The sequence below is a fragment of the Gossypium hirsutum genome, chromosome D07 (assembly GCF_007990345.1).
Source record: "Gossypium hirsutum isolate 1008001.06 chromosome D07, Gossypium_hirsutum_v2.1, whole genome shotgun sequence".
Classification (NCBI taxonomy): domain Eukaryota; kingdom Viridiplantae; phylum Streptophyta; class Magnoliopsida; order Malvales; family Malvaceae; genus Gossypium; species Gossypium hirsutum.
The window spans coordinates 2094785-2115303 of record NC_053443.1 but is presented as its reverse complement, the minus strand read 5'-3'; the positions used below and the strand labels follow the sequence as shown (position 1 = coordinate 2115303).

The window sequence follows — 20519 nt, the reverse complement described above, 5'->3', positions numbered from 1 at the left end:
TAAACATTAAAGATTAAATTACCATTATACTAAAAATAATACATATATGGTAAATTTTTTACTTTAACGTTAAAATTGACTCGTGAATTAAACCTCGATTCTCTTATTGGCCCTTACCTTTCTTTTGTCATAAGTAATCCGTAATGTTTTCTTTCGTCACGTGTTTTGGTCCCTAACTTCTAATTTTGTTAAAAATAATCATTGTAACACATCAGGACAATAAAATCGCAACACATGAATTTTTTTAGTTAAATTTAATATAATTTTTAATTTTCTTCTTCTTCTTCCTCTCTTCCTTCTCATAAGGACCTTTTCTTTTTCTTTTCCTTCCTCATCTCACCATAAATATGAGAGATAACGCGCTTCAGCGCACTCGAACCCACATCCTCCTACATTAATAATAATGCCGATGTCAATTGAGTTAAGAGTCAATTGGCTGCACTGTTTAACTTATACAACAAAGACTCTATTGCAAAAGTCTTACTAAACTTCTCTTGCTTGTCAGCATCTCCCCATGAATTGCTTGCAATATATCATTCAGCTATAAGAACCTCATTTGGGTTGCTGGGGAGAGGGTGACAGGCAGAAGAACAAGAATTCACGATTTCATTTGGACAAAGTGCCACATAGATTCTTCTAAAGGAGTTGCAGTTCAGGGGCCAAAACACATAAAGAATGAAACCTTAGGGACTAATTACGACAAAAAGAAAAAGACCAATTTGAGAACCGGACTATAATTCAACGATAGTTTTACTATTAAAGCCTCCATTTTTTATCTCACAAAATATAATTTTAAAAAATACCATCATTATATCAAGTATAAATTATTAAAATTTATTTATTTTATATAATAATTACACATAATTCATTCAGTAATACATATTTTCTCTGTAAATTTTTTCTTTTTCGGATTTTACAATGATCTCTAACCATCATGTGTTTTTTCTAATAAAGTTTGTCGAACGGTGTCGTTTAACACGTAACGGAAAGAAAGGCTGCCCTACCAGAAAAGAGGGAAAAGAAATGTCAAATTGATAAAAAGTCCCTGTATGATATATTTTAGTAGATTTAGTCCCTCTATTATAATTTAATACTTCTATTTTTATTTTCAGTTTTAATATTAAATTTATTCAATTAATTTAGCTAAATAATTTTCTTAAACTGTGATATGTTTATAAAAAAATCCATTTCAATTTATTTGATGTAATGAACAGGAAAAATATTTCAAAAAAAAAATAATAGAGACATTAAATCCAATAAAAACATTTAATACAAGGACCTTTTATAGATTTTAGCCAAAAGAAAATGAAAGAAAGAAACAAAGAAAATGAAAAAAGTAGTGATTTTTTTCCTTCCCTCAATAAAAGCACGAATTCCCTCGGATTATTTTCAACCCATCAGCGCCGGTCTATTTTTATTTTTATTTTTTCAAGCTTCGCTCAAAAAAAAAAAAGTTCCTTTCTTTAACAACTATGAGCTCTTAAGATCCGATCAGATCCGGTCATGTCCCTCCCTCTCTACCTCTAAAACTTTCAATTTCTCTCGATATATTTGTTTATTTGTATGTATCGATCGATTGTTCTTTCAATTGATGAAAAAGATTGAAGTTTCAAGCCGATTTTTCCCCCTTAGGGTTCCTCAAAGGCCGGAGCTTTTCTTTTGTTTTCTTTAAAATTTAGGGTTATTTTTTTCGTGTTCTTGGGGGGGATGGAATGTGGAGGATCGTGAGCTAGGTTTTCATATATATATTTTTTTCTTGTTGTTTTGGTGAGGGGTTTGGTTTTTGACCTCCGGGTGTATGAGGATTTGGTGCTGCCTATGGTTTATCGACGACGAAGAGGAAGGTAATCGACCGGGAGGAAACATGAAGGAAGGTTTTTTAGCAAATGTCGACGGTTTTGAGGGGAATATCGTGAATGGCGACGACGACGACGAGCGCGAGGAACGAGAAGAAGGGGAAGAGGAAGAAGCCCCTGTCTCCGCCGCCGCGGCGGCTCAATTTTCCTTAACCCTAGACATGCGAAGACAAGGGGAAGAAAGGTCGTTGTTGTTTGAAGAAATGGTCTCCACCATGAGATGCGATGGGAGCTGGGACGATGCTACGTGGCGCCCTTTGAACTGGTGCTCGCGTGTTTCCGAAGGTGAGACTAGCGCCTCCGCTTCTACTGCCGTTGAAGATTGTGACAACCACGATTCGTACCATAAGCGAGCCAAAGTGTACTCCGGTTTTCAGTGAGTCAACTTGAAAGCTACACAAATTTAATAAATAAATTCTAGAATTCTTTTGTCATACTTATTCTGCAACGTTTTGACTGCAGTGAGAACACGTCTTGCCCTTCGACAGGGAGAGATTATAACATTAGCCAAGGCTCTTCGAATTCATCTAATAATGGGTTATTTGATCATAATTTCATTTTGAATGATGGGAGCGATGGGCATCCTTTTGATGGAAATGGTGGGATAGATGAGAAACATGAGGGTGGTTTGAGGGCGGAAGATTTCGAAATACGAATGGATCTGACTGATGATTTATTGCATATGGTAGATAGCTTGAACTATTTCGTTTCTTTTCTAGTTGCTATAATTTTTCACATTGTTCCACTGTGTTGAACCTTGTCTTTTGTTTTCCTTTTTTCAGGTGTTCTCATTCTTGGACCATTGTAATCTTTGTCATGCTGCTATGGTTTGTAGGCAGTGGCGAGCAGCTAGTGCTCATGAGGATTTCTGGAGGTGTTTGAATTTTGAAAACAGGAATATATCTCTTGAACAATGTGAGTCCTGTATTTGCTTAATATCTTTGCGTAGTTCTTCATTTGGTTGAAAAAGAGAACTCCAAAAAGATAATAGAAATTAGCTGTCATAATGAGAAAGATAGTCTAAATGGCTTAGGATGTTAATGAAAAGAATTAAGCAAGCATGCAACTATATAGAAGCAGTCCTTTTATCTTTATATATGTTGAGATTGCCTTCTACAATGCTGGTTCCTAGGCAAGAAGATACATGCATGTAATCATTTTTGTAAGGCAATTGTCCATTGTTAGTAATATAGTTGGATTCATAACTGCTATAACTTTGCATTTTGTTTCTCAGTTGAGGACATGTGTCAACGGTATCCAAATGCTACTGAAGTGAATCTCAGTGGCACTCCTAATATGCACCTGCTTGTTATGAGAGCTGTCTCATCTTTACGGTAATATTTTCTCATCATATTTATTTTATTCTTCTAACCAAATGAATATGTTGAGCTTGCTGTTATTCATGTGAGTGTTCTGGATGGTAGAAATATCGAGGCTTTAACATTGGGAAGAGGGCAACTAGGAGATGTTTTTTTCCATGCGTTGGTAGAGTGTAGTATGTTACGGAGTTTGGATGTGAATGATGCTATTCTTGGCAATGGTGTTCAAGAAATACCTATTAACCATGATCGACTGTGTGATCTGAAAGTAACAAAATGCCGTGTGATGCGAATATCTATCAGGTTCAAAAGCTTCATTTGAATATTAACTTTTGTTTTAGCGTCAATGTGCTTATCCTTATGCTAAAGTCTGAAACTTTTGCAGGTGCCCACAACTAAAAAGATTGTCTTTGAAACGTAGTAATATGGCACAGGTGGCCCTGAATTGCCCTCTTTTAAATCTGCTTGACATAAGCGCATGCCACAAACTTACAGATGCAGCTATTCGTTCGGCAGTGACTTCTTGCCCCCAGTTAGAATCTTTAGACATGTCAAATTGTTCTTGTGTTAGTGATGAAACATTGCGTGAGATAGCTCACAGTTGCGCTAATCTCCATGTATTGAATTCTTCCTATTGTCCTAACATATCACTCGAGGTTGGTTTCTTGCCAATGATTAATTTAGTTCTAATGAGGTCTACTCTTTTGGTTAAGGTGTATTTTGATGCATTTACTTTTTTCTTTGTTGAAGTCTGTAAGACTGCCAATGTTAACAGTTCTTAAGCTTGACAACTGCGAGGGTATCACATCAGCCTCAATGGCAGCAATAGCTCATAGTTATATGTTGGAGGTTTGAGTTTTTTTTCCCTTGTATAGATTGCTATTACCTGGATATTTGAGGTCTTGCTAAAAACTTTAGCTGAACATGCTGATTCTGTTGCCTGTTGCAGGAGTTGGAGCTTGATAATTGCCACATGTTAACGTCAGTGTCACTGGATCTTCCTCGTTTGCAGAAAATTCGATTGGTTCACTGTCGAAAGTATACTGTTATTTCATTTTATTCCCCCCTTTTTCTTGCCAAACCCGAAAGGATCTCCTCGACTCTTGCTTTTGGATGGATTATTTGCTTTTTTTTTTGTGCCTCTTCTCTTTTTGGGGTTTATAATGATTTATAATTTTGCCCATGCAGATTTGCTGACTTGAATGTACAATGTTCCATGCTATCATCTGTAATGGTGTCCAATTGCACTGCTCTCCATCGCATTAGCATCAGTTCAAATTCACTTCAAGTATGTTTTTTTGATGATTTGGTCTGTTGTTGCTGTCTTGGTTGCTGATAAAAAATTTTGTGCTGTTGATTTATTAAAATGCAGAAACTAGCATTGCAGAAGCAGGAGAATTTGACGATGTTGGCACTGCAATGTCAATGTTTGCAAGAAGTTGACCTTACAGATTGTGCATCTTTGACAAATTCCATATTTAATGTATTTAGTGATGGGGGTGGTTGCCCTATGCTAAAATCATTGGTTCTGGATAACTGCGAGGTTTGTGAATAGGCTTTTTCTGTATGCTAAACCATTGTCTCAGTTATGCATGTGTATGTAGAAAGCCCTTTTATATAGGACATTCGAGGATTGGGTGATAGAGATCTATGAGATTAGCTTTATCAGCTGATTGATAACTTCAAATGGGACCATAGATTTATCTGTCTTAATTCTGGTCTGCATCAATTGCGTACCTACCTTTTGTTGCTACTAAATAAATATAGCTCCTTGGTCCTGCATTGTTGCATGTTGTTTTGTTGTGCTTTCTGACAAATATTTCTTGTTTCCTTGTCGCCCAGAGCTTGACAGCAGTGCAGTTGTCCAGTACATCTTTAGTCAGTCTTTCTCTGGTTGGGTGTCGTGCTATTACTACTCTAGATCTTGCATGTCCTTGTCTTGAGAAAATCTGCTTAGATGGGTGTGATCATCTCGAAGAAGGATCATTTTGTCCTGTAAGTTTAGAGTGACTGTAGCACACTTCTGCTGATATTAATTTGCTTATGTATTATCGACTATTTGATTCGCATAATTCCATGCTGTTATGAAAATTTAAAAGCTGATTCATTTTGCTCCTTTTAGGCTGCTCTTCGGTCACTTAATCTTGGAATATGCCCCAAATTGAACACGCTCAGAATTGATGCTCCATGTATGGTGTCTCTTGAGTTGAAAGGATGTGGTGTATTATCTGAAGCATCAATAAATTGTCCTCTATTGACATCTCTTGATGCATCCTTTTGCAGGTTTGTTGCAATTGTGCATCCTTATGATTCTTTGGTTTGACCCATGGCTGACGCTTCTATTTAACTTTATATGCAGCCAACTCAAGGATGATTGCTTATCTGCAACCACTGCTTCCTGCCCTCTTATTGAGTCACTAATATTGATGTCTTGCCCATCTATTGGTTCTGATGGTCTTTTCTCTTTGCGCTGGCTTCCAAATTTAACGACACTTGATTTGTCTTACACCTTTTTGACGAATTTGCAGCCAGTTTTTGAGTCTTGTTTGCAGCTCAAGGTAACTTTAAAATCCTTGTTATATAAACATTGATTAACCGTACAACACATTGGTTTATTCATGTTAAGTTCATTGTACTCCACAATATAGGGTTGGGAAAAAAAAACTGAAAAAACTATTTGTATCATAGTGTTTGGTTCGGTTTTATTAAATTTGATTTTTATAGTATAAAAATAAATATTATTTTATTTTATTTTATTTATAATTTTTATTTTTACTTTTTTATGGTTTTTGTATAATATAAAAATAAATATTATTTTATTTTATTTTATTTATAATTTTTATTTTTTATAGTTTTTGTATAATATAAAAATAAATATTTTATACATAAATTAGTGAAAATAACTTCAAAAGTATATAGGAATTTTTTAGAAAGATTTTAAAAACCGATGAACCAAACTGATCCAAATAATTGGAATTCGGTTCTTTTTTTAAGAACCAGAATACTACAAGGCAACTGCAATCTTTTTCCAAACCGATTTGAACTGTGAACTATTATCACCCCCACCACAATATGTGTGTCATGTTGGTTTGTGCTCTTAGTGATTTTGTATTTTGATCTAAATTCTAATGCCATTATATTTACTTAGGAGGAGAGTTTTCTCCCATAACACGCATTGTGTTGCTTCTTTTTCTACTAGTAAAGCTTGTTTCAACTTTGCCGGAAAAAAAAAGATGCGAGCAAGTTTAAGAAAATTTTCAGATTCTTGTAAATTGTCTCAATCAAGCTTCCAGTGTTTTCATGATTTACTGCTATGTTCTTTGGCTCACTTTTCCTTTATTGTAGGTGTTAAAATTACAAGCATGCAAGTATCTGGCAGACTCATCATTGGAGCCCCTTTACAAGGAAGGTGCTTTACAAGAACTCCGGGATTTGGACTTGTCATATGGTACCCTGTGCCAGTCTGCCATAGAGGAGCTTCTTGCTTATTGCACGCATCTTACCCATGTGAGCTTGAATGGATGCATAAATATGCATGACCTAAATTGGGGTTCTACTGGTGGTGGATTTGAATCACTTAACGGATCTAGCATGTTTCCTTTTGAGAACGTGAATGAGTCAATTGAGCAACCAAATCGTTTACTGCAGAACCTCAATTGCGTAGGTTGTCCAAATATCAGGAAGGTGCTCATCCCACCAGCTGCACGTTGTTTCCACTTATCATCCCTAAATCTTTCTTTGTCAGTCAATTTAAAGGAAGTTGACCTTGCTTGTTACAGTCTGTCCTTTCTTTACCTAAGGTATTGATACAACTCCTTTCATGGTTATTATCTGTTTTTGTTTTATCTGGTACTCTTCTCAATTTTTCTGCCTCTTTCATAAATCAGCAATTGTTGCTCTTTGGAAATTTTGAAGCTTGGGTGTCCTAGACTGACCAGTCTGTCTCTTCAGGTATGCATTCTCGGTCTATAAAACCATAGAGGTTTAACTTTTAGGTCCTTTTTGCCTCTTTGCTCTGTTGGTTTTCTATCATTAGTACAAATTTGCAGATGATTATATTTTTTTTGAAGGTTTTTGTGAGGTCTCTTTGTTATATTTGTTTATTTCGTCACAATGATAAGCTTCTCATATGGTGCTGTTTTATTTTGTGTATCGGTGTTTTGAAGTCTTGCAACATAGAGGAAGAAACCGTTGAAACTGCTATATCACATTGTAGCATGCTGGAGACTTTGGATGTTCGCTTTTGTCCAAAGGTGAGAGCATTCTTTTTCCTTTTTGTTCCCCCTCCATTTTTGCTCCCATCTGTATTCACTTCTTATACCTTGCTTTGCTTAAATCATATTCACGAATTTTTCTTGTGTCTGATAGATTTGCTCGATGAATATGGGGAGGTTACGTGCAGTTTGTCCGAGTTTGAAGCGTATATTTAGTAGCTTGTCATCTGCATGATGAGAATCTGATAAAAAGAATTTTTATTTCACTTGGGATGTGGATATTTGCCTCCAATTAATGGCAGCAACAGCTTGGTATTTTTGTTATGGTAGGGCTCTGTTTGTATGTAAATGGTCAGCATCCTTTCCTCCGTTTGTTTTGAATATTTTATATAAATATAAAAAAATATACATATAGGTACTTGACCTACTTGCGTCCTTGTGTAACAGTGTAATAAATTATTACCAATATTTCTATATTCACTATATTGGTTTTCCTTTTTCTTTGGGTTAAGATTCAATTACTATTCTGGAGATATTAGTGTTTATAGTAAGATAATTATAGTGCAGAGCACATAATTAACTTGTATATGTGAGAAATTCTTAAAAAAGGACTTTTTTGGACTTAATAGGTATTTTACTAACGCTGTTAAATTATGTTAATATGACATTGATGACTAATAGTATGGTGACAGCAGTTTTATATTTTGACATGTAATTTTTGTTTATAAATTTTGAATTTCTTTTTAAATTTTTTTTACATGTCAAAATGAGGTTGTGTCATTATGTTATGTGTCACTATGTTATTAGTTGGTGCTAAAGTATTTCAACAGTAAAAAATAAATAAAATTTGGATACCAAATAACTATGTTATTGGTTGTTGGTGGTAGAGTATTTTAATTTAAGTCTAGTACTTAAAAAAGCATCAAATATGATCTTCAAAGATAAAAAAAATTGACAAATTGGGATACTTATATGAATTAATTTTATCAAGGCAAAGTCAATAATATTTTGTTGGGCCGAGATAAAAATATAAATGGGTGAGAGTTAAAGCTAGAAATCTTATGTTAAAAGGGGTCAAAAGTATAATTTCAATATTTTATTTGGGGAGGCATTGGATTCATCCTTAGTTTTACATGCTTTCTTATTAATATTTTAATCATCTAATATAATTACATGTCTGTTGATCCAATATCATCATATAAATTCAGAAGACTTCATTAATATAACAAAATTATTTTAGCATTACAGTAAGTGAACCCCCCTATGGGATGGGTTGATATTATAGAATTGATTCCAATTGCTTCAGATCCGGGTCTAACTCCTCAGGTTGCTTCATTTCTTCATCATCAGGGGCTCTATAAGCATCAGCAATTTCCTTGCCTTGATTTAATACATCGGATGGAACAGTTTGAAGCAGGCTGCCAACGGAAATAGCTTATAAGGACATGAATTTTGCTCTCCTAATCTACATGTTCCATGCATGACAACAATGATATATATACATATATGGAAAGTGTAAAGCAATAATACCTGTCGAGGGCATTGAGGGCAGTACCAATCTTTGCTTTCATGGCTTTTACTGAAGCATCTGGTTCATTTCTTGATGCATGTAGAAACAAGGAATCTAGTTCCTCCAATGCTCTAAATCAATAACAGTAGGTTACAATGCACTCATAAGTTTGCTCTTCTTTTTTTTTTTTATACCATTTGTACTTCTACAAATAACACCACAAATCTGTAAATCAGAAGATAATATGCGCTTAAGTGCATTCTTACCCACATCCTCTTGTATGTTGCAACAACAATAATACCAACTAAGCTAAAGCTCAATTGCATCAATTTGTTTTTTTTAAATCAAATACTTGTAGGTCAAAATATGTTATTTGTCCTTGTCTGAGATTTTGCTCCTGTACTTCAAAAAGTTAAAAATGAAATCTTCCTTTTTTTCTATTTAAAGATTATAGTCCTAGTCAAATAATTGACACTGTTTGTATGTTTTGTCAAAATTTTTCATACACACACTCATGTAATCATATAAACTTAAAAAACAAATCATTATGGACTATCTGATGGTAAGTAAATTTTGACAGAAAATACCAACAATGTCAATAGTTGGACTATAATTTTTAAATAAAAAAAGTAATAGGATAAATTTTAACTTTTCAACTATATGAACTAAATTTTAAACTTTGCCAAAGAACAAGGATTGGCATCACATTTTGACCAAACTTGTAAGGGTAATTTATTAAATCTGGTTTAGTTATGATTTTTTCCTATGCCAAATTATGACATAACAAAGCACTTAATATCCCCAAATGTCCAGCCAGTGAGTGAACCCTGTAATTGATCTACTTAAACAAAATGGCCTTTGCATCTTATAAATTGAACACAATTGTTTTAAACTTTCATCCATTGCTTAAATAGAGTACCTGAGACATTGATCCACGTCTTTGAAAGCGTTTTCACCATTTCCAGCATCAGAAGCATATTGTGCCACCTGAACTTCCAAACAAAATTCCCAATACTTCAGCAACTCCAGAGTTATATGCATATATATATATTGAAGGAGATTGAAGGAGTTATAACTGCAAGTACAGTCACAAATAATTCATGTTCAAATATAACTAGAAACAAATCAATAAAAAGCACAATCAGACTGAAAACCGAAATATATTCAGACAGTGCTAACACATTGAGACTTAAACTCAAAATAAACCTGGCAGAGGATTCACAGGTGATATTTACACGTGATGGGACTCGAATGTTAGACATTGAGGTTTCTTAGGAGCTCAACCTTGACATAAGGCCTTATTGGCAGTGGAAAGCAAAAATTCACAGGCAAGGCTAAGATGATAACACGATATATTTGAAAATAGTAAAAGTACTATAGAGGCTCATATAGTAGGAGTCAGGTTGCATTTTGCCCCCTCTATTAAAAAATGGGTAGATTAGTCCTTATATGTTAGATCAAAGAGTAAACTAGTCATTCTGTTAAAATTTCCATCCATTTCTACTATAAAAATTTGGTCCTTGTACGTCAGCTATTTCGTCAAACACACCGATTTGTAACAGTACAAATATATGCAATTTTTAATAGGAATGATTAATTTGATCTTTGGTCCAATGCACAAGGACTAGTTTGCCGATTTTTTGAGTAGAGGGGGTAAAATGCAATCTGACTTGTAGTAAGGACCTCTATAATACTTTTACCATTTGGAAATCTAAAAAAAAATCATTTTAAATCTGCTTGAGGAAATTTTTTTCTATGTATATACTAGATTAAATTTGGTTGAAATGGTAAGGTTGAAAGAAGAGAGATCACGATGTCTGGGGTTCAAATCCCTTCATGTTCACCTATTGTGTGGATTTTATATAAAAGTATAAAAAATACCCTCGAAAGTTATAGATATAGCTGCTATAAACTAAATAGAATGGAAGTGCAACTGCAGATGGTTTACCAACAAGCATAACCCATCCGTCATACACCATTCCCTGGTGAACAGAATTTCCTTAGCAAGTTGATAGTTTCAGAAAATGCAAAAATCCTTTTTCTTTTTCGAAACACGAATGCGGTTAGGAGTAGGAACGAATTCTCGAATGTGCCAACAATTAATGTAACAAAGAAACGAGAAAAGATTGAACAACTTGACTTACAGCTCGTATATTTACACGAAGAGATGCAGCCGGACCAGAACGTAGCAGGGATCTGCAGGTTGCATATTCTGGTTTATCACCAACTTCTAACGTTTTCTCTGCAATGGTTAGATGATTATAAATCTAAGTTTCACAATATTCTTCAATCTTCATTTGATGAAACCACAACATATTCAAGAATTTTAAAATGAAAAAGGAAGGGGTTTATAATAAATGGAATGGGAATTCATTTTGTAGGATAAACATAGGTCATCATTAAAAATAAAATAGGACCGAGCAACGTTAGTTCAAATCAACTTAACTGTATTAGGGGCGAGAACAGGTCTTGGTCCCCTAAATATTTATAATTTGATTCTAGCTCTTCAAAAATAAAAATAAAAATGATAGTTTAATCTTTAAAATATGCCATAAGTCTCTATACGCTTTGAAAATTTGAAATTTAGTCCCTCTACTTTTCAGATTTCAAAATTCAACCGTTAACAATGTTTTTTTTTTGTTAAATTTGTTAGCATGACATTTTGAAATAAAAAATACTGGCTTGGTAGCCATGTAACTAAAAAAATGATGTAATGAATCTGAATTTAACAAAATACTTTTAACACTATTAACCGTTGAACTTGAATTTTGAAATCTGAAAAGTAGAGGGACTAAATTTCAAATTTTTGAGGAGTATAGGGAATCTTATGGCATATTTTAACCAATGGAAAATTATATTTTGACCCTTTCAAGAAATTATAATTAAATTTTGGCCCCTAGAGTGAATTTCTTGCTTCACCTGTGTGCAAGTTGGTTATGATGGTGAATTCGATTTTATAGGTGATTATATAGATTAAGCCGGTTGGTTATCGTTATAATCTACTTAATTGATCAAACTGACAATGTTAAGTTAGCTTGGTTAATGAGGACGATTGGTTGAGTCGATTTTTCAATCTTCTAATCGAACCAAACTCTCCTCTACTTATGTTCTTCATCTCAAACTCGAAACAAGAAACAAAATCATTCATCCAGCAAAAGAATAAAGTAAAGTAGAGCAAGAATGAGGTTTAATTATGGAAAATTCCCGTTTCAAAAAATCAAGGATCAAACCATAATTCAAGACTTACCTAGGTCTTTAATTTGTAATTGAGTCAATATAACAGCAGGCACATAAACCTCAAGCGGATCCAGCTTTTTCCTGTTAAATTGCATATCATTTGATTATTAAATAAATAAAACCCAGAGTATAAAATACAAATTCAAAAGGATGTAAGTGATTACTTTTTCACGTATTTATCCAAGAAATTACCTGCAATCGCATCTGCATTGGAAAATAAACTATGATTTTAGCTTTGAAATTAAGTCTTTTTAAAGTGATAGATGCATCAATGAAAGAAAAGAAAAACAACGAAACGTACGTTTAGGTGCAAGGAGCAAGTGAGATAGAAACAGAGATAGAGAAACCGACCGCCGGCTCTCCCGCCATTCCGGTGGTGACACGGCGGACCTGATGGAGAATTGCTTAGGTTTGGAGGAGGAAAGGGAAGGAAAGGGTAGCCGCCAATTGTGGCCGGTCCGACACAACAACATCGGTGGATTTGTCCGGAGAAAAAAAAAACAGTGACACAAAAAAAAAAATCTTATCCGTTAGTTTATATATGTATATTTAAAAGTTATTCATAAATCACAATCTTAACTTCAAGGTTTTTTAATAATTTTTAAAAAAATGGGTGCCACTAGTTTTTAAACGTTAAAATATGATTTAAGTCCCTGAACTCTTATTAAATTTAAAATTTATTCTCTATACTTTTATTTTTAGGAATTTAATCCTTTATTTTTTAAATTTTAAAATTCAGGTCCAACTATTTAATACTATTAAAATTATTTTATTAAATTGAGGTTTATTACAGCACTATTTTTTAGCTATATAGCTACCAAGTAAATATTTTTTTTCTTAATTTCAAAAATGTCACACAACTAATTCAACAAAAAAAAATAGCAGCATTAACAAATTAGACCTGAATTTTGATATCTGAAAAGTGGGTGACTAAATTCCAAAAACGTATAACATATTTTAACCTTTTTAAGCCTTTGATTCCGATCTTACCTCGGGTTTGATTCAAATACTGACGAAGTCATAATTGTAAGTTATGATAGCGTTAGAGAAAATTGTTTGTATGGTTTTTTTTATTTTAGAGCAGCGTTGAAAAACTTTTAAAAAACTAAAAATAAAGATAGTTAGCATCATCGTAATCACTTTGGTTATTATCACAAGCACACTATTACAAATAGTAAAATCTATAAAGAATTGGGAAAACATACTAGATATAGATACACCTTTTATTGGGAAAATAAAGAAAGCGTTAAAAATAATGACGGAATGTGTGGAAAAAAGCGTCGCACTGATAACATATTATGACATAAATAATAAAGTAAAAGAACAAGAAATAAGAGAGCAAAAAAAGTACATATTTTTATTGATGAATAGAGATATTTACAATGCTTCTCCAAAATCTATATTAATAGACATAAGATATATAAATGAAATAAAACTCTACCTTTAATTAATATTAGAGTCCTAAAGTACATTAAATTTATCTTGATCTTAATGGACATCTACTTAATAATAAAATATTCATAACAAAATTGATTTTATCGATTCTTAAAAAATTGTTCCTGATAAGTTCTCTCCTTTTTTTTCCTCTCAATTTATATGGTTGAATAACAAATTAGTTTGATTTTTATTTTTTATAATTAAGGTATTTGTTTTACGGTCCATAAAGATTTTTTTTTCAAGGTTCATGATTACTTCTTCCAATAATATCATGTTCAGAGTCAAACTTGTGTTCTCTCTAGGAGTACAATGTGTTTAATCATTAGATCCAATACTTATGGGTAATAGAGTTGTATATGGGCCGAGCCGAGTTGCAGCTTGATTCTAGAACATTTTCAACCTAGACCCGTTTTTCGAGCCAGCTTGCTCAGCCTAAAAATTTGATTTACTATTAAAATTTAATAAAATATTAAAATATATTTTTATATTATTAGTATTTTTATAATTAATTTAAATTTAAAATTATTTTATTATTTAAATTAAGACATAAAAATCTCTATTTAAATCCGACCTGAATCAAACTAAACCTTCTGAACCAAACGAACTACCTAATTCATAATCAAATCTAGTTGGTAATTAGTTTGATTTGGTAAAACCTCTTCTAAAACATGACGGCTAAGAAATGAAAAAGACTCAAATTTAAAATTTATTAAATATTTTTATGTAATGTTTTGAATTATTTATAATTTCTATTCAACTTTTAAATAAAAAAATCGCGTTTTTACGAATTTAAACTACGTGTTTTTATACTAACAATAATATTGATGCGAAACAAATCAAGAATCTATTGAATATCTAATTGTACAAACCAATTTAATTAAATCTCATATTCTAATTTTAGATTAAAGTACACGTCATGAAATTTCATAAATATATAAAAATTAAATGCGTGTAATTTTGTAACATCAACTATTTTTAGATACACGTTACATCAACTTGAAAACAGTTGTGATTAACGACAAAAAGAAAAGAAGAAAGAACATGCTTAACACTATAAGGATGAAACTTGTAAAGTTCAATTTAGTGGTCAATTTCATAAGTGCCATCTGACTTGTATAAACATTAATCTTAGGGGAGGAGATCAAATTGATGTAGTGGAAGTCGGTTCATTTGTAGAGGTTGAGAGTCGAAATAATGATAAGAGGACAGATTGATTGAAAATATAAATATTCAAAGTAACTCTAGGGTATAAAAAGGATTAATCCCGTAGTTTAATTTCGTTAAACACATAATGGATGGATAATCATGACCACGTATTATGAGATTTTATTTGTATAATGTAATAAAGCTTAAATGGTTTCCTTGAGTGTGTTTAGGATAACGTTCTCTTATGAACACAAGTGATAGGTTCCATTTGAAGTGGGTCGAATGGTTATGCTTAGAGGGTCAATGCAGAGTCAACAATACCTTTAAAGCTTGGCAGTGTCTATTTTTTGGAGAGATATAACAAACCTAATGCATATTTAACAATGTTAAATTCAAGTTTTACCCCCTATATTATGTCTAAATTTAGAATTTACGAAACGTATGATCTACAAAATGTAATAGTACTTTTAAACTACGTTTATTTCATAAAAAAACAATTTAGTCAACAAAAAATGACTTTCAAGCCGTGAACACAATTGCAAACACTTAAAAACATGATACTTTGATGCATAAACAAGTGACATAAACAAATTACGCAAACATATATAACACTTTAAAACATGACACAACAATATAATTAAACACACTTAACATATGATAGTCCTAATGACACAACTAACATACTTGGACAAGAAATAAACATGACAATAATAAAAGCAGGATATAAAAGCATGAATTATTATCAAACACACATTAGGACATAGAACATTAATGAATCCCATAATATAAAGATTGAAATTGGGTTCGTTTCATTTTGCATTTGAGCTTCACATGAGTTCGAGCCCAATTATGTTGACTCGATCCATGGTTGGCCTCCTTAGGCCCAACGCCTTTAATTTAAAAGAAGGTTGGTTAAGTGTTTTTGTTGCTTCAAAAGCCCATCTCGGCCCAAAAAATCTCGGCCCATTCGATTTGGGTGATTGGATCTGACTCCAATTAGAGGCCCAGTAACATGATGTGGTCGTGATCACATCAACTAAGTAATCTTACATTTCGGTAATCCTATTATCAAAAGTAATCTTACATTCTGTGAACTAAATGTCTCCTCTATATTATGGAACCTTAACACTGTTAGGAATGAAAGATTACTAGCTCAAGGTGAAATTTGGAACCCAAATGTGGGAATGTTACCCAAAATCTAACCTTACCCCCGAGAATGCGAGATTATTTAAAAGCAAATGCTCCTTTGTTTTTATATTTTAATTTGATATAATTTAATCCCTCTTCTTTTATAATGTTATTAGTTAGTTTAAACAATCGTTAAATTTTCTAGTTAAAATGCTGATGCAATTTTTTTTTTAAATTTCAATTTGTTTATAAGAAACATTTTTCCCGATCAAATAAGAGAGTAAAAACTTTATACAATTAACTAGTAACTGATCTCGGAAATGCTATTCGAAGAGCATCTGCCGATAACAATTGGGAGCAATTTGACAGGTGGTCAAATTATTCATGCCTCCAATTTACCGGTCCAACCGGTTTAATTAAAAAAATATTAAAAATTTCAAAAACTTTAAAAAATCTTGATTCAACCAGTTTGACCGTTGATTCAACTAATTTTTTAACCGGTTTGTACCGATTCTCGATCTAACAAGTTTAAAAACACTTTCCAAATAGGTACCTTGATCAATTTTCGATCCAATGAATATGTGTTCAAGTAGCATAGCATTGACTGGGAGACACCATAAGGTGGTTCAACAAACACAATGAAGTCGTTCAAAATTTGAATGCTCCACTTGGCAAGGCAGTGTGCGACACAATTTTTCTACCTTGGAACATATCGAAAGCAAGCAACTCCAATCTCGGCCTATAAAAACCCAAAGGGAATTATTTTTTCCAACAAAGTCCTCACCTTTTTATCTTCAATTCTCTTTTAATTTGATTGGATTTTATTCTACTTTTGACCCTTTTCACATCCAAATTCCAATAATCTTTCAAGCCTCATTTTCCTACAAAATGTAGTCTCACCTTCTCACAACTTTCCCCATCAAATAATGTGCTTCAAGTTTCATCAGAAAAGCACTAGTCATTATCACACTAGTATTGACTATAACTTTTACACCCACCGTTTGATCAAAAGTCAAATTCCACGTGGCATCATCATATCACCCCAACACAAACAAAACTAAAAATTTATGTTCCTAATTAACAAGTCTTGTAAGATGAAACTTAAAAACACACTCTTTCTTAAGGTTTAGGCTTAGCACGGAACTCGAAATTTTCAGTTAAATTTTTTTCGCGGGCGCTACTTAAAGAGCTTGATTTTCGTTACTAGGTTTTTTTTAAAAACATTTAATATCGAATATCGAATATCGAAGAAGAACGAGAAAGTGGGGATGGGTGATGTAGGGTTTTTCGAGAAAACAGATTCTCGGGAAAATGAAGGGAATTTGGAAGAAAGTGAAGGAAAGAATAAGGAAAGAAATGAAGAGGAGGAAGAAGAAGAAGCTGTCGTTTTTTATAGGCAGCAGCAGCATCAGCATGCAACGTTCTTAGGTCTCGATCTTAATCTGCAGCCGCCTGAGGAAATTGATTTTGGGAACGAGTTTTGGGGGTTTGATTTTGGGTTTCCGGAGAAACAAACGGAAAATTTCACCGAGTCACAAAGTGTTGTTCTTGGTGTCGATTTGGAGAGAAAGGAAAGAAGCCCAAGTGTTGAAATCGTTAGTCCTTCTAGTATAAAGACGAAAAGGAGCCCCAATGTTGTTTTTGATATTGGGTTTCCCGAGAAAGAAACAGAAAACTTCACAAACTCAGGAAGTGTTGTTTTTGGTGTCGATTTGAAGGGAAAGGAAAGATACCCAGATGTTGAAATCGTTAGTTCAAGTAAAAAGAGGAAATTTTCCGTTCAAGAAAAAGGCAAAGCAAAATTAGATGGGTTTGGTATTGAATTAGACGAAAAAGAGATTCTTCATGATTTGATGCAAATAGACCCAGAGAAATGGGTTTCGATTTTGGATTCACCAGTTGAAGAAGAGAAGCCAAATTACATTGAATTTCAAGGTTTAACACGTGATAACACTGTTAACCATGAAAGGGCTGATTTATTGGAGGATTTTCAAGAATTCTTGAAAAAGGAGAAATCAAAAAGACAGCATGAGATTGCTAAAGATTTTGCTCAAAGGCTTGCACGTGAAGTTGATTCTGAAGGAGACCTTTTAAAATCTTCTTCTACTAAGGATGGTGCTTCGAAGAGTGTTATTGTTGATGATGATGATAAAGAAGAATTAGGAACTCCTTTTAGTATAGCAATGGAGGTGATTAAAACCCGAATTTCGAGTTCAACTTCAAGAAGGAAGAAGTTTTCAAGTGAAGGATTGGGAGCTGAGTTCAAATGGGTACCTAAGAATGTTAAAAGAACCTCTTTTATGGCTCGTGAGGTTCCTTCGTTGCTCGACCTTAGTTTGTGTGCTCTCGCGAAGAATGCCGAAGCAATTGTATCACTCAACCATGTTCCTGATATGCTGCGGCACAAGCTTAGTCGATCGGTGTCCAATTCTAGGAAAATGGATGCCCATTTTTTACAACTTCTTGCTCCCGAGTCACTGAAGACGAATTCACCAAGATATTTGGCTGCTGTGATACTAGAAACTTGATTGTAAGTAAATTTTCACACATTTTGTTCTATTTCTTACCATTTTTAATTTGAATCCAAAATTGCCGGATGATCAATTGACTTAGAGGTATCATTTGACCCTGTTGTCCTGCATTTAAGTCCTGTTGCTATAATTGAAAGATTAGTACTTAGCTTTTGCTTGCTTCCGCTATATATACATATATATATTAGAGAGAGAGATACTTATTTATACCTGACTCTGGAGGCAGGTGTTGCAGCTTGACTTGTGTGGATCATGTATACCGGATTATGTTCTACAAGATACCTTAGCTCATTCATCGAAAAGTCTTCCTGCTTTAGTTACCTTGTCTTTGAATGGTGCATATCGCTTGACGGACCAAGGGCTAAATGCACTCGCATTGTCTGCACCTGCTCTGCAGTCAATAAATCTGAGCCAGTGCTCCCTTCTCACATCATCTGGCATCAATGATTTAGCTAACTGCTTTGAATCCACCTTAAGAGAGCTTTATTTAGATGAATGTCATAATATAGAAGCCATGGTTGTATTGCCTGCACTGAAGAAGCTTAAATGTCTGGAAGTGCTGTCTATGGCTGGAATTCAGACCGTTTGTGATGACTTTGTCATCAAAATGGTCGAAGCATGTGGCAAAAATATGAAAGAGCTAATTTTTGCTAGTTGTGTGTAAGTTCTCCAAGAGCTAATTAATTCAGAGGTATATCTATCATAGGATGTAGTAACAAAAAAGTGTTTTTCTGATGTAGGGAATTGACTGATGTATCTCTCAAATTTGTGGGGAAAAATTGTTCCAAATTATGCGCCATTGACCTATCTTACTTGCGGAAGTTGACGGATTTATCAATGAGATATCTCGCTAATGGTTGTCGATCAATTAACAGGCTTAAACTGTGCCGCAATGGTTTCAGGTTTCCTTCTCTTTCTATATCTGTTCATTTCCGAGTCTCTGTAAATAATGATATATTTGTTTCAACTTTGAGGGAAGCGATACCTGCAATTGATGAATTTCATTTTGTGCCACAGCGATGAAGCTATTGCCGCCTTCTTGGAAGCCTCTGGAAGTTCTCTAACTGAACTTTCCCTAAATAATATTGCCTTGGTGAGATATGCCTTGCCTTCTTATGCTTTTGGACCTATTATCTTGCAATGATTGTTGATTGAATGACTCACTATTTTGTGCTTAAAGGCAAATGCTTGCATTGACATTCATGTTCCATCTCTTGAACCGCTTCAGCTTCTCGTATTTCATATTATGAACATGTGGTTACTGGTAAACAATTCATTTACCGCATTGAACAACTTGAAACAGGTGGGACTGAACACTGCTATATCGCTTTCCAAATGTTCGAGAAAATTGTTCTGTTTGGACTTATCATGGTGCCGGAATTTAACCGATGAGGCACTAGGGTTGGTTGTAGATAGTTGCTCATCACTGAAGCTGCTAAAACTCTTCGGATGTACACAGGTAAACTTGCCACACTTTCTCACTGTCTCTCTAAAACTCATCCTATCACCGCAGGATTGCCATAGTTTAATGCTAGATTTCTGTGCTTCTGCAAATTAAAACGCGCTTCTTATCATCGACCTTTTTGAGTTCAATGCAGATCACCGACGTGTTTCTAAAAGGGCATTCAAATCCCCAGGTCCAGATCATTGGACTGAAGATGGCAACATTATCGGAATTTCTCAACGTGCTTGAACCCCGAGAAGCTCCATTGTGGTATTCACCGGTCGATAGTCTCCACTAATTAGTGCCAGCTTGAATAACCTCAGTTTGCTAGCTTCAGCTTCATTCATTGACATATATACAAAAGCAATACTGATTCATTCAAAGCCCTATCAGAACATACCCTACAAAAATAATTACTATACACCAGACCAAGCTAATCTCTTTAGAGATACATACATCTCACTTCTTTTTGGTGTCCTATTACATTCACAATCATCCAAAACCTGTATAATGCTCAATGAAATGTTTTGGATAGTTCACATGATATGAATTAAATTGAAGAGATAGAATTTTTCTCCATTGTTGAGACTATTTCTGTTTATTCTATATGGTTTTCTTCTATTTTCATCTCAGCTGTAAAACTATGTTACTTGGACTCGGGTGTGAGTACCCAACACCAATACGGTTAGATTTTCTT

At 33.8% G+C, this 20519-nt stretch overlaps 3 protein-coding genes across 3 annotated transcripts; 2 read left to right on the top strand and 1 right to left on the bottom strand.

Moving 5' to 3' along the window:
- Positions 1–1377: 1377 nt before the first annotated feature.
- On the top strand, positions 1378–7886 carry LOC121219235 (F-box/LRR-repeat protein 15). The gene is made up of 17 exons (XM_041097028.1): positions 1378–2232; positions 2319–2541; positions 2639–2771; positions 3091–3190; positions 3281–3478; positions 3561–3831; positions 3926–4024; positions 4125–4213; positions 4364–4463; positions 4548–4718; positions 5018–5170; positions 5298–5458; positions 5535–5733; positions 6521–6975; positions 7063–7126; positions 7342–7428; positions 7544–7886. The coding sequence occupies exons 1-17, from the start codon at positions 1799–1801 to the stop codon at positions 7622–7624; spliced, it is 3018 nt and encodes a 1005-aa protein (XP_040952962.1). The 5' UTR covers positions 1378–1798; the 3' UTR covers positions 7625–7886.
- A 619-nt stretch (positions 7887–8505) lies between these two features.
- Positions 8506–12735, bottom strand: LOC121219236 (uncharacterized). The gene is made up of 7 exons (XM_041097029.1): positions 12438–12735; positions 12301–12340; positions 12147–12217; positions 11044–11141; positions 9819–9886; positions 8920–9030; positions 8506–8807 (listed from the first exon to the last, which is right to left on the bottom strand). The coding sequence occupies exons 1-7, from the start codon at positions 12607–12609 to the stop codon at positions 8669–8671; spliced, it is 699 nt and encodes a 232-aa protein (XP_040952963.1). The 5' UTR covers positions 12610–12735; the 3' UTR covers positions 8506–8668.
- Positions 12736–16937: 4202 nt separating this feature from the next.
- Positions 16938–20401, top strand: LOC107929937 (uncharacterized). The gene is given in 7 exon segments (XM_016861483.2): positions 16938–18307; positions 18310–18377; positions 18605–19038; positions 19119–19280; positions 19396–19471; positions 19682–19837; positions 19977–20401. Coding segments are annotated over 7 exon segments (2232 nt in total). The 5' UTR covers positions 16938–17115; the 3' UTR covers positions 20121–20401.
- The last annotated feature ends 118 nt before the right edge of the window (positions 20402–20519 follow it).